Source organism: Pyrus communis, chromosome 5, assembly GCF_041283825.1.
Source record: "Pyrus communis isolate YQ-2024b chromosome 5, ASM4128382v1, whole genome shotgun sequence".
NCBI lineage: Eukaryota > Viridiplantae > Streptophyta > Magnoliopsida > Rosales > Rosaceae > Pyrus > Pyrus communis.
Window position 1 is genome coordinate 13,242,249 of NC_142569.1, and position 15,040 is coordinate 13,257,288.

General features: G+C 39.1%; 1 protein-coding gene and 1 pseudogene across 1 annotated transcript; one reads left to right on the forward strand and one right to left on the reverse strand.

Moving 5' to 3' along the window:
- The first annotated feature begins 925 nt into the window (after positions 1-925).
- Positions 926-2,173, forward strand: LOC137726957 (uncharacterized). The gene has a single exon (XM_068465904.2). The coding sequence runs from the start codon at positions 1,166-1,168 to the stop codon at positions 2,096-2,098; it is 933 nt and encodes a 310-aa protein (XP_068322005.2). The 5' UTR covers positions 926-1,165; the 3' UTR covers positions 2,099-2,173.
- Positions 2,174-9,140: 6,967 nt separating this feature from the next.
- Positions 9,141-13,525, reverse strand: LOC137724803 (uncharacterized; annotated as a pseudogene).
- Between the last annotated feature and the right edge of the window lie 1,515 nt (positions 13,526-15,040).

Below are 15,040 nucleotides of genomic sequence, written 5' to 3' on the forward strand. Positions count from 1 at the left end.
TATCTCACTACCTACTTCACTCTCACCCCTTCCCACCAATTGCTTTACTAAATAGCACCCACTTTACAATATTGTTACATTGAGTTATGTGATACGAAAAATGAAAATAATGAACTTGTTTGAATAAAACATTAATGATTGAGACTCAATTTATCTTAATTTGTAAAAACTCGCTTAAACAAATGAAGATTTGTTATCAGTGATATTTTGGAATTGAAATTATCCGGTTTAGTAACCCAATCTCATCATGTCAAGTCATCAAACCTTGAGCATACATGACTTATTAAGGAATGAGGGACAGAGCCATATATAGGCCTGGTAATATGATTCCCGGCTTCAAACACATTTGTTCTACTCTTTCATAAACACACTACACACACACACATTTATAATAGCTTGGAGACTGGAGAGATTTGATGCAATCTAAATATTGGTTGTTTGTTTACAACTACACAGCATCAGACATTTACAAGTGCGTATTCTTTTTGTGTTTACTTATTCTTAAAATTGTGCTAACGTGACTTACAATCCAACGTATAAAATAATAATAATTTTATAAAACGATATAATACATTAAAAAGTAAAAATTGTAAACCAAACCTGTAATGTATTAAGTACACTAATTTAACATGGAACGCGTCATCTCTAGTTCAAACCTCAATAAATGACTTGGACCCACACATATGAAATATTAGTGAGATGACCCTTGGCATCTTTCTAATACTTATCCATCTCGATTGAATTATCCTTTTGCCAAAATCCCACGTTCCAAACACGAAGCAAGAGGAGCAGTTAACTAAAGACACCCATTCAATCACGTGCCAGTCTCGTGGGCGACAACCCCCTACCCCACCATAACCATCCTTAACCACAAGGCGGTTACTAGTCTCGGCGGTCTACACCCTCCGCGTCACACACTCTAATAAACCACCCTAGGTGCCACTGGATATGCCGCCACCTGTACCACTCCCTCTCGGATATCCTCTCTCTCTCCCCCTAACAGTAAGCTACCCACCACTTTAAAACCGAATATCCCATTTTTATTCCTTCCATACGCTTCCCATTTTGCCACGCCTATAAATTCGTCTCACCTGTTCCGTTTCTCCTAAACTCCCCTACTCATAATTTTCGAAAGCAAGTTAATCATTTAACTGTTTAATCACTAATGGCTGGTTTTGTTAGAACCAGATCGAAGAGGGTCACTTACCCGCTCGACGATCGGGTGAAAGCGCGACTAGTCGGCGGATACAGCTCCGGACTCAGTGATGTCAGCAGCGGAAGCGAGCACTCCGGCGACTACAACTCCCCCTGCCTCTCCGAGCTCGTCCACCGCTTCCTCCAAGACGACGAGTCGTCCGCCGCTGGTTTTCCCGACAACGAGTCCGACTCGGACCGAGTCGACTCGGCCTCAGACGCGGACGCGATCGACTCCGTCCTTAGGTCCGTGGCCGTTTCCGGAAATGCGGACTCGTACCTGAAGCTGCTCCGTTCTCACGTTTCCCAGGCGGAGGAGGCATTCGCGTGTTTGAGATCCAACGGCGGCGGCAGCAGCAAGTCGACTCTGGGGCGGAGCGTGATGTCGTTTCTGAGGGGATTGGGACACAATGCGGCGATCTGCAAGACGAAATGGACCTCCTCCGGCAACATCACCTCCGGGAGCTACGAGTTCATCGACGTCGTTCCTGTCCAATCGGGCTCCTCCATGAGGCAGAGCCGGTACTTCGTGGACCTCGACTTCGCCGCCCAGTTCGAAATCGCTCGGCCGTCGAGCCAGTACTCGCGGCTGCTGCAACTTGTGCCCAGAAACTTCGTTGGCAGCTCGGAGGACCTGAAGCGTATCGTTCGGGTCACGTGCGACGCGGCAAAGAGATCGTTGAAGAGCACAGATCTCTCCGTGCCTCCGTGGCGGAAGAACCGTTATATGCAGAACAAGTGGTTCGGTCCGTACAAACGGACCGTCAATCCATTGACGGAGAGAACCTTCTCGACAGACTCGGCCATTTTTGCTCCGGTATCTGGCGCCAAATGCCGCTATGTTGGGTTTGACGACACGGTTTCCGACTCCACCGTGAACGGCCGGCTCTATGTCCGTACTTAACTAGACGATTTTGGAATAATTAGATCAAATTATCGAGTTAATAAATTAAATTATATATAATGAGATTTTATTTTACTTTTGTTTTGCATTGTAAAACGCGGCAAATGGACGAACTGTACTTGACGGCGCACCTAGGATGTACATCAAACTTCGTAAATTCAAACAAATCTAGACGGTTGGTTTTCCATGTTTATAATTTGTCATTAAATCCAACGGTTGTGAGATAAGGACACACCGTAAGTAGTGGAGGTTTGAGGGGGTGATTATTTTGGCTGGAATTTTATCCAGAAAGGATAATTGATGTGATGAGGATGACAGGTGGCACCCTCTGGTGAAGTCGTTTTCGCGAGAGGTGATGGTGACGGCCTGCGGGTGAGTATAACATTTGGAGATTGTTGGGACAGTTGGCCTGAAATGCAATTACAAGCGTGGAGTGGTGCAGCAAATTTACGTGAATCATGAGTGACGATTAAAATTTTGAAAGGACACAACAAAGACAGATCAGATCAACTTATAAAAAAGAATGAATTAACTTTTAGGGTAAATTACATAATAACCTTCAGGTTTTAGATCTATTACAAATCCTATACAACATCTTTAAAACATTTCACTTTCATAATTTACCTAATATTTTATTTCAATATAATGCCTCTATTACATTTTCCATCCATTGATCTGTTAAGAGCTAACGTGGTAAAAAAAATAATTTTTTAATTTCTTTTTTGAAAAAAAACCTGAATCTTCTAAAAAAAAAAAAAAACTAAAATACACAAAATCGAACGCTCCACCCCACAAGAATCCCAGCATCTTCCTTTTATTCCCCACAACCCCAAAACCCCTCAACCCAAACCCTAATTCCTCCCCCTACATGAAGAAAATCCCAGTCCAATTCAATCCCAATTACCTCAAATCCCACTAGAGAAACCCCAAATTCTGGTTCCTCAATCCCTAGATTTTCCACGTCTCCGTTGCCCACACCTTATCAATCTTTAGCCTTCTCCCCCATCCCCTCAATGAATGACACTCTCTCTCCTCCGTTGTCCCCCAACGACGGCGCCAATACCTACGAGACCTGGTACGGCAACATCCAGTACCTTCTCAACATCTCCGCCATCGACTTCTTCTTCTGCGTCTTTTTCTTCATCTTCATCAAGCTCCGAAGCGACCACCGCCGCATGCCCAGCCCGTCCGCCAAGCTCCTCGCGGTGTGGCACGCTACCTGTCGAGAGATTGTGCGCCACTACAGCGCTGACGTCGCCCAATCTCTCTTGATTAAGGGTGGAAGTTGCGGGTTGCTGTTGTCCGTGGCAGTTGGGAGGCTCAGCTCGGGAGGGAGAAGAAGGGTGGGGAGGAGTTGCGGGGAAGGTGGGGTGGGTTTGTGTTTTTCGGAGTACCCACGATGAACCGAATCTCAATCTGCTTAATGAGTACTCACGCACCCATCTACACACCCACACCATCGACAACACACCATCACCACATTGGACTCTCTCACTCTCCCTCGTCTCTGCGGAGCTAAGTGAAGCCCAGTAACCGAGAACTAGCTCCGGCGAACCTTGTGAGTTTCGAGCCAGATCCCAGCTAACTCCGCCCATCCCACGACCAATCTAAGGTACAAAGCCTTTCCCCTTGACTCTACGCTCTTTTTCGTATGTAGATCGTAGGGAAAAGATGTATGGAAAAGCTGACAGAATGAGAGAGAAGAGTGACCTGAGAGAGTGAGAAAGTCCACAGTGGTGGTGGTGTGTCGTCGGTTGTGTTGGTGCATAGATGAGTGCGTGCGTGGGTGTACTGTCGGGGAGAGAGTCCGAGAGAGAGCTAGAGAGTGAAAAAGTGAAAGAGAAGAGTGACCTGAGAGAGTGGGAGACTCGGGAAAGGATTTCTGGGTTTGGGTTTTTTTTATTTTTTATAATAGGGTTAATATTATAACATTTTTAATGCATAAAAAATTATTTTTTGTCATATGGCAGCCACATCAGCACAAATGTGGCAGCCACGTCAGTATTTAACTGATCAATGGATGGAAAATCTAACGGAGATATTATTTTGAAATAAAATAGTAGGTGAGGTATGAAAGTGAAATGTTTTAAATATGTTGTATGGGGTTGTAATTGTCACATCCTGGCCCGAGGTCCACCACATCTCGGGCTGACTCCACCACCGTAGCAAAATATTGTTTGTTTTGGGCCCCGACCATGCCCTCACGGTTTTGTTTCTGGGAACTCACACGAGAATTTTCTAGTGGGTCACCCATCATGAGATTGTGTTCACGCGCTACTTGCTTAACTTCAGAGTTTCCATGGAACCCGAAACCAGTGAGGTCCCAAAAGACATCGTGCTAGGTAGGGATGAAAATATACATATAAGGATCACTCCCTTGGTCGATGTGGGATGTCACAATCCACCTCCCTTAGGGGCCCGACATCCTTGTCGGCACACCATGGCCATGATTAAGCTCTGATACCAAATTGTCGGCACACCATGGCCATGATTAAGCTCTGATACCAAATTGTCACATCCTGGCCCGGGGTCCACCACATCCCGGGCCGACTTCACCACCGTAATATGATATTGTCCGCTTTGGGCCCAACCACGCCCTCACGATTTTGTTTCTGGGAACTCACACGAGAACTTCCCAGTAGGTCACCCATCGTGGTATTGCTCTCGCGCGCTACTCGCTTAACTTCGGAGTTCCCATGGAACCCGAAGCCATTGAGCTCCCAAAAGGCCTCATGCTAGGTAGGGATTGGAATATACATATAAGGATCACTCCCCTGGGTGATGTGGGATGTTACAATAATAGACCTCAAACTTGAAGGGGTATTATGTAATTTACCCTAACTTCTATTCTGATGTTTTTATTTAATTATGCTTGCTGTATAAATTAATAATGCATTATTATGCAGAGAAAAAGTTGAGTATTATAATTAATTTATTATTAAACAGAAACGTTCAAGTAATGGTGAAAACATTTTGTCTAAAACAAGGTTCTAAAAAACGTTAGGTACTAGTCGGGCGGCAGGTTGGCGCCTAGCGCATAGACGGCTAGGCGGGGTCTAGGCCGGCGCCTAGGTGGATTTGAGTAAATTTCTTGTATATCTTGTAAATAAGTACATATGAGCACTTACAAAAAATTATATTTGTATGAAATTCATGGATAAGATAATAAAAGAATGATAAAGTGCAAAAAGAAGTATCCAACAAGTATAAAATTTAAAAACACATTAAACATATATGCCATATAACCATAGTGACGAGTATTGTAGGAACCGCATAAAATGCAAAATAAGAAGAAAATAAAGAAATAGATTAATGTAAGATACTTAACTGTTAAAAGCCCATGTAAACATTATTTAGTGTGCAATTAATTTTGTAACAATGCAAATTGCTTTGGTACAAATCTGTTAAAAGACCTTTACAAATTCCAAAACCAAAAAGCCCACCCAAAAAGGCTGACCAAGTGTAAAAAAAGCGTGCAAATTACAAATTGCTTTTATATCCAATTAAATTAACACAAAATCCAAAGAAAGCTTGCTAAGTTATTCACTTCACACAGGTCTTCCATGCAATCCTAGGCCTGCACCTAGTACTGGTAGCAACAGTGAAATACAATAAAAAAATTTAGGGTAAAGTACAAAAAATTACCTCAATTATTGGTGTCACGACACTTTCATACCTCATTTTTTAAAATTGACAATGTCATACCTCATCTTTAGAATTTGGTCCAATGTTATACATTTCGTTACTTAGCCGTTTACTTTTCAGTTAAATGTTGATGTGACTTGATTCGGGGCCCACTTTTTATTAAAAAAATCATTACAATATTATTAAAAACTAAAAAAAAATTTATTTAATATTTTTTAAATATTAAAATAATAAAAACGTAAAAGTAAAAAATAAATAAATAAATAAATAAATAAAAACAACCCTCGTTCGTCCCTCCCCCTTCCCCCCTCCTTTGTCTTCTCCCCATCTTCATCTTCTTTCCCCTACCTGCAACCCCCAATAAAAATAAAAAAAAATTCCAATTTTTCTTCTCCCCGCACCCACCCTCAGTTTGTATTTCCCCCTCCCCACCCCTCTTCTCCCTTTTGCAACCCAAAAAAAAAAAAAAAAAAAAAATCCAGATCCCGTCGGCAGGAAGATGAATGCGCGAAAAAGGTGGAGGATGGGTGCAAAAGGGGATGTGGAGAATAGATGAGAGTGGTGGATTTAGGGTTGGTAGGGGGTTGGGTCTTTTTTTGGGGGGTGGGGGGGGGACGAACTGGGTTGGGTTGGGTTTTTTTTTTTTTTTCCTTCTTCTTCTTTTTGGGTTGCAGGGGGTTGGGGGGGTGGGTTTCAAATTTTTTTGTTTTTTTTTGGTTGAAGATTAAGAAGAGAAGAAGATGAAGATGGGGGAGAGAGAGAGAGGGTTGGGAAGGGACGAACAAAGGGTTGGGTTGGATTTTTTTTTGTTTTTTTTTTTTTTTTTTTTTTACTTTTCTTTATTATTTTAAAAATATTAAATAAATTTTTTTTAGTTTTTAATAATATTTAATTAATTTTTTAATAGAAAGTGGGTCGTGAATCAAGCCACGTCAGCATTTAACTGAAAAGTAAACGGCCAAGTAACGGAAGGTATAACATTGGACCAAATTCTAAAAATGAAGTATGACATTGTCAATTTTAAAAGATGAGATATGAAAGTGTTGTGATACCAATAGTTGAGGTAGTTTTTTGTACTTTACCCAAGAATTTAAAAATAAGTAAAAGGAAAAGATGGTGGGGACCATCTAAATGATAAAACGGTGCAATTAAACAAACCAAATAACTTCATCTTCTTCCTCGCGACGCCGGGCTCTGCAACAAAGAAAAATTTCAGATTCCGGCGTTCTCCACATATGCCTACCTAGACCCCGTCCACCTCTGCCCAGCCCCGCCTAGACCCACCTAATCCCGCCCAGTCGTCCGCCTAATATGTTTTCCGATTTTGTGAACGATTATGACTTAATCGCGGCGGTCACCGGCCGTTCAGTGCCTAGGTGCCTCCTAGGCGGCCACTTAGACTGATTTTTAGAACATTGGTCTAGAATGCTCAAGTCGAGACAACTTTTTGATAAGATTTTTAATTTTTAATTGATTTTTGGAAAGGTAATAGATAAGGCAAACTACTTCTCACTCCTATGTGGGACTTATGAAGTCGGTGAAACCATTGACATATATCCAAGTTGCAAACTGAATGAGTCAATCTCCATCCAAACAAGAAGCACGTAGATTCGGTTTGCCTTACTTGGACGTGTTTGAAGTTTTCATCGACGAATGATCATAACTTTGAAAAAGATACACCCAAGTTCTTACATCTGTGGAAGGATGAGGAAGAAGTGACGGAGAATATGAAAAAACAAAAAGCTTGAAAGTGATCACAAATTAAAAAAGTTATTATTTTTTCGGTTCGTAGTTTTTGTTTATCTTGTGTGTCATTTTCATACAATTTCGTTCATATTTCTTCTATTATTTGTCATTCGCCCTTCTTCATTCTTCACTAGAGAACATATATCCTTCTTTCGAATCTATAACATAAAAAATAAAAACTAAAAACTATAATGAAATGTTATTAAACAGACCCTTAATTTTAAATTTTGTATCACAAGTTGTTGAGGCCTTGGAGAAAACTAAAGTGTTCTACTTCTACCGCCAGAAGTTGAATCGTATATTAAAAACTTAGTTTGCCAATTTTTTGCTACAGCAAATATGATTGTTCCTTGCTTCTTAGTAGTCTCATACGACGCACTTTGCGCATGACAATTGGTTTTTTTCTTGACATGATTGTTGGGCCGCAAGTCTGGTGTTTCTAAATTTTGTCTCTTTAGTGTCTATTATCTAATTACTTGACATGTATCGTCCAACTTACTAAAAGGTTAACATTGTTCACTTCATTATTTTGATTATTTTGTATCGGAAATTAAAACCAAAAACCTAGAAATACCAAGGTAGAGTAATCGTCAAATTCTTCAGTTCTATTGATAGCCATCGAATCACCCAAACCCATGACCAGCCCACCTCGCCAACGACAACTCCGTATATTCATAGATGCCAACCAAGTCTCCTCTCTCTCTCTCTCTCTCTCTCTCTCCCCCCCCCCCCCCAAAGGATTTCATATGGATTCAACCATCAAAGGAAGAGGATGTTTTGGCTGGGATTTTTCATTATAATGATAGTGAGAGAGACTGGAGGAGGAGGATGTTGGATTCTAATGAGGGACTTGGTGGTGGCCTAGCTAGCCGCTATTGTGGGGTGGATAGTCTAGTTTCTAATCAGGCCAGATGCTCACAGTCGAAGGATTCGAGTGGATGTTTTCCTGACGGATATGCGGATGATGGTTGAAATCGAGTCGATTCGTGTGCCCAGAGAGACTGGAGGGGGAGGATGTTTTCCTGACCATGAAACTGGAGGAGTAGGATGTTTTTTTGGCCGTGAGATTGAAGGAAGGGGATGTTTTCCCGACGGGGTTGCGGTGGGTGTGCCTAAAGGATTTTTGAAAATTCTCCTTCTAATGAAAGAAATAATAAAGTTAACAATATTAAGTTGAAAAACACGTATCAAAGAAGAGTCATTGAGAAGACACAAAATTTAGAGACACCAGACACCAGACCTGTGGCGTGATTGCGCACCCAAAAACTCATTGAAAACCCAAAAAAACATAAACTCGAAGAAAAAGTGGATAAAAAGGAAACCGAAACTAAAAAGTGGAATTGTGCCAGTATCACTCAGAGTCCCCGACTCCATGGTGCCCTTAACGCCTTGCGGTGAAACACCTGGAAGTTTCATATATCTGTATATGATGATGCTGTCAAGAGCTCAAAATTCGACGTGTTTTTATCCAGGTATGTGTAATACGGACAACCAAAAGGGCAAACACAGAAGGATCAGATATTAAAACAGCTTTTAGATTTCTTACATTCATTTCTTTTCTTTTACAAATTATACATATAGCAATTATATATGTATATATTATTTAGTATGTAAGTAATACTAAATTTAATATAATTTCACGTATTATTTTCTAAATATTTTATAATTGAGAAGTAATTTGGAATGAAACATCCATACACAACGTAGTCAAAAGTTTGTCGAATATACTAAATAAAGAACTTCAATTTTGGTAGAGGTCAAAGCTTTTTCAGCAACGAACAATTTCGTCTTGTACTTATGTGAGTATTTGGGAGACTGATTGATCATTATCTTTGATCCCTCACATTGAGAAAGTGAAACTGTCAACCACAAATGTGACAACCCGTCTCTAGTTTTACGAATTTATTAATTTTAAAAAAATGAATTGACAAAAATGCCCTAGAGGCGAGATTGTTGACTTTAGCTGACCGTCTTTTACTGACGCATATGAGCTATTATTTTATCGTATTCTTAAATTACTCGACGGTACGAACGCATAGGTACAAGAGGAAGCAAATTTGGAGTTACAGTTAAAATTTTACGGACCTACGAACATGAAGGGCATTTTGGTAATTTCACATCATAGGGATATTTTTCTATTTTGTCTTTTGTACATTGCTTTGTGAGCCAATGGGGTCCCCTAATCTCCCGGACCTCTCTCTCTTCCAACTCTCATTTCTCTCTCTCTCTCTCATCTCTCATCTGTCTTTCTTCTCTCTTTCCCTCAAATTCTCCCTCTCTTTTCTCTGTAAAAACAATGGAGTCGAGCAGCAGCACCACCACTTCGCCGTACTCCGACGAACCTCACGACCAAACCACCACCATATCATCACCATCAACCTCGTAGAAGACCACCACTCTTGTACCTAGTTTGCTCAAAACACCCAAGTGGAAAAATGGAAGTGCAGAGTGACTTTTATCACTATTCACTCATTTCTCTGACCATGGTGAGCCTTGAGACCTTCAAATCCCTCTTATTTTGAATCTCCTATGTTGTTTTAACCTTAAAAATGAGTTTGGGGGACGATTTGATGCAGAACACACACTGGGAGGATTTTCCCTTAGTTTTCCGATGACTGACCAGCCACATTTAGGCCATTTTTCTGGCCAACACCGATGTTAACTTGGCCCCACTTTGGTATGTTTTTGTTCCCTACATTTCTAACTTCACATTGATTTTTAAATCATCGAATTTGGTTGAAAATCGAGCTCAAAATGAACTCTGGAAGTTAGCCCTACAATCTGCAAAACTGCAGATTTCTTAAAGAAGGCGCGTGAAGCGTGGGCAGCCATTGTGAGTGGCGCATGCAGTGCGTGGCTATTAGTGCAACCATCTTGTTGCGGTGTGTGCGATGTGTAGAGGAACCCGAGGTCCCTCTTTAGGTTTCTCGAAGTGCCGAACTCAAGTCTGCCATTCATTTTTCGAAATTCTACCGTTTTAAAATAGTTCCTTTATTAGCTGTACTTTGTACGAAAACACGTTTATACGTTAGTATGTTACATATTTATGTAAATAGTTTTGTTTCTAGGTGAAACGCATCGTGAGGACTCTTGATGTCACAAGGTGGGTTCGACTTCATGTCATGATTTATGAGTGGTTCTTTGTTTTTTTTAATATTTTATATTTATTTAGTTTCCATTTACGTAATTGATAAAGAATTTTCTAAAATACGCTTAGTTTAGACTAATGTTTTTAAGAATTAGAGTATTAACGAAATTTATGAAATTTCCATAAATCATACGGCACACACATTTATGCATACTTTGATGTGATGCCTTAATATGAAACATTCTCACCAGTTTCCACCAAAGACTCATTCAGGTTTGTAATGGCTTTAGTTGCTCACTATGATTTATTTCTTCATCAAATCGATGTCAAAACAGCCTTTTTAAATGGCAAAGTTGAGGAAGAGATATATATGCGACAACCTGAAGGATTTATCAAAGAAGGAGAAAGGGAGTTAGTCTGCAAACTTAAGAAATCCATATATGGATTAAAGCAGGCATCTAGACAATGGTATCTAAAATTTGATGAATTTATGCAATCACATGGTTTTATTGAAAACTCTGAAGATGAATGCATTTATGTCAAGTCTAGTGGGAGACATTTCATCATCTTACTACTTTATGTAGATGATATATTAATTGCAAGCACTGATTTGAGTCTGTTGCAAGAGACAAAAATCTTGTTGAGTGACAACTTTAAGATGAAGGACATGGGAGAAGCTTCATATGTCCTTGGAATTGAAATTACACTTGACAGGAAGAGAAGTCTACTTTGTCTTTCGCAAAAGGGTTACATTAACAAGATTCTGAAAAGATTTAATATGTCAAATTGCAATGGAAGTGAAGTGCCAGTTACTAAGGAAGATAAATTAAGCAAAGAACAATCTCCAAAAACTGACATTGAGAAGAAAGAAATGGATGACAAGCCATATGCCTCAGTGGTGGGTAGCTTAATGTATGTGCAGGTATGCACTAGACCTGATATATCTTTTGCATTGAGCTTATTGGGGAGGTTTCAGTCAAATCCGGGACAAGCACATTGGATTGCAGCCAAAAAGGTGATGAGATACTTGCAGAAAACCAAAGACTATAAGCTGGTTTATGGGAAGGGCACAGACTTGGAAATAGTTGGTTATTGTGACTCGGATTTTGCAGGATGTCAAGATTCATTAAAATCAACATCAAACTACATATTCATGATGGTAGGAGGTGCTATTTCTTGGAAAAGCATGAAGCCAAAGAACATAGCGATGTCCACAGTGATGGCTGAATACATGGCATGTTTTGAAGCTACTTCACAAGCTGTGTAGATTGGCAAATTCATAGAAAGGATGAATGTGCTGAGAATTGTTGCTAGACCACTGCATATCTTTTGTGATAACACTCCAGCTGTTTTCTACTCCAAGAATAATAAGAGGTCTTCAGGGACCAAACACATGCATATCAAGTACAGACTCATCAGAGAGAAGATCAAACAAGGTTTTGTCAAGGTTAGCTACATTGACACTGCGTCAATGCTTACGGATCCCTTGAATAAAGCATTACTAGTTGCAGCTTTTAAGCAGCACGTAAAGAATATGGGTTCGATTGTAGATCTCGATATGCTAAGTTAGTGGGAGTAGATGCTATTAGTTAGTTTTTGCACTGAATAAGTGAGTTGTTTTTTTCACAAGGATTCTATGGATTGTAGTTTTGTTACTAGAAGATTTTGAATTCATAAACATGTTTTCTAATTAAGTGTTCGCATAGGGTAATATATATACATGCACATAGGTAGATAATATCTGCATTATGTGATTTTACCATACATGTTTTAAATCACAAGAAGGATGTGATCACTCATTGAGTGACACATACTTGTATCGACAAGTTTACAGGTTTGTTTAAAGCATAAAGTGTAGTCGCATGGTTACAATAAAGAGGATTTGAGATGATATAGGGAAAGACAAAATTACAATTATGAATTCCTCTCTCAATCATAATTAGATGGTGTTTTTCATGTAGGTAATGCATTCAACATGTATGATTATGAAGATTATGAGTTATGATTACTTTACAATCTTGTTATTTCCATTTTGAATGGGTTATCTGACAGAAACTTGAATAAGGATGGGATATAATCATTGCACATGGCCATTAAAGTTATATTAGTCTCTAATCTAAGACAAAACATGAGCATTGCATTTTGTACACCAAGTGGGAGAATGTTGGACTTGCCCGACATAAATCAACCTTGGTATGGTCTACTACATGTAATAGGAATGTATCATTAGAGAATAATATATATTGTGATTTGATTACCCAAAAGATATCAATCTTATATATTATGAGTCTTATATAGGAAATATAACTGATGAAATCCTTATACGATTATGATTATGATATATTACTTGAAGGCCAAGAAAGTAGATTTTATGTTTCCTTTATGGATGGAACTTAAAGTTTTTGGCCTATATATATACCGGTCCCTATGAACCCTAAAAATACACGACAACAGCTTCCCATAGAGCATTGTGTTAAAGTTAGGAATTCATAGAAGGCTTGGTATTGTTTTCTCTCGGTGCAAGTTGTTTCCATGGCTGCTGCAGGCAATACATCAGGTTAGAGTTCTTTCATGTTTACGTACTATTATCATGCATGCAGTGTTTTAGTTATAAAACCTCAATAAGATAACAGAACCCTTTACAATATTGTTGCCGGTAGTGTTGAGCGCATTGACAAAGAAAGCTTTGCTTTCTTGTGCATTTGTTAGTGCTAATTTAACAATGGTTGTGTCAAGATCTTTGAAATTAGATGTTGATCTAGTTGGAATATCTTTCCAAAGAGATTTTACGCGTCGCTTATAGTTGTAGCCGAATTGGTCTTGGGTTTGCTTGCAAACACTTTTAATTAATGAAGACGCCCCCCTGCATTTGCAAATGGTGTCGGAGACGATGAGAGACATGAGAGTAAGGATGCAATGAAAGTTGTATATCTGATTGAGGAGTCCATTGCTCAAGGAGTATGTTTCTTAAATTGATGCTAAAGTGATTATAAAGTATTTGTTTGGTTTAAGTAATGGATGAATGGAGATCATATTATAAACAACTCAAGGAGAGCGTATGGGTCTAAATTTAGGAGCGCCGGAGGTAAAGAAACTCATTTCCTTTGACGTGTTTAGTTTTCTGGTCCTTCAGTTTTTGTTGTTTCTCTAACGTACTAACTGATAACACACTGGATGCAAACCACCTAACCTATTCTAGTTTAATTAACCAGCTACTCATTTCTAGAAACTCCAACATAACCAAAAGTGATGCATTCTTATCAAAAGGATTTTTTTAATTAGATCGCAAGGATTAATTTAAGTCATTTCATTTGTTTTTTTTACAAATTCATTTAGATCCATATTTATTTATCAATATATATCATGTTAGAAGACCAAAAAATTCAAATTGATAGTATTAGAGGAGTATCTTGTAGCCTATTTGGTAATGTTCGGTTAGCAGCTTAGGAGGACCGAGCCCTATTAAGCGAGGTTACGATAGGCAGCCTACAGGCGAGAGGACATGGACCCCTGACCCCGAAGTCCAACACCTCGTCTGGCCTCCGAAGAGTTTATCCAACCTAAGGGTTATGGGTTATAACATTCAAACCTGGGCTTTATACCATTCAAATGAATAATCAAAAGGGCAATCTGGAAATCTACTGAGGGAGCATAATCAAGAAATTTTGTTTTTGATTTCCAAACATATTTTGTTCACACCAATGTTTTAAACATCGCTAGGTCATTATCGAGCGGCGGGTAGAGTCGAAATTGGTGGCCTAGGATTTTTTTGTCTTATTTAAATTTATTATATGACATACAAATGAGTGCATATTATATTTAAAAAATAAATAAAAATTATACTTGTAATGGGGAAACTTAAAATGCAAAATATAAATATAAATAATTTATAAAGTACTACAATTTATTGAAAACATCAAAGAACTATCGCAAAGAGAGAACACATTGCATTCTGGGTTTCCTTTTTTCTGTCTGGGAAAGGGTGAGTCAAGACTCAATATCAAATAAAAAACCAAAATGAAAACCTATTCCACCTAACACACGTAGATGCCATACCTGATTTTCTAACCGTCTAGTAATTAATCATGATGCTGACCAGCTGCCTAGACTGCTTTTTAGAACATCGATTCACACTGCTTTCACCATTTCTCCATCACCTGTCTTCATTCATCTTCAGATCACATATTTTTCATCAATCTATATAATTAAAAATAAAATTAAAAACTTAAAACAAATTGGTTATAAAACTAGCTCTTAAGTTTTGATTTTGTACGAAAATGTAGTGAAGGCTTACAGAAACCTAATGTATTCCACTGTCGATGTCGAAGTGTAGTTATCAATTTGTTTTTGCTACAACGGATGTGATCGATCTTAAGGTTTTACTAGTCTCTAAAAGTGATATACGACTTGCTGGAATGCATCCACCAGTTTTCCAATTGTGGAAAGTACTACCCTTCGCTTCT

Bases quoted from the DNA above. Each gene is read 5' to 3' on its own strand.
- LOC137726957 (XM_068465904.2), top strand. From the start codon at position 1,166: ATGGCTGGTTTTGTTAGAACCAGATCGAAGAGGGTCACTTACCCGCTC.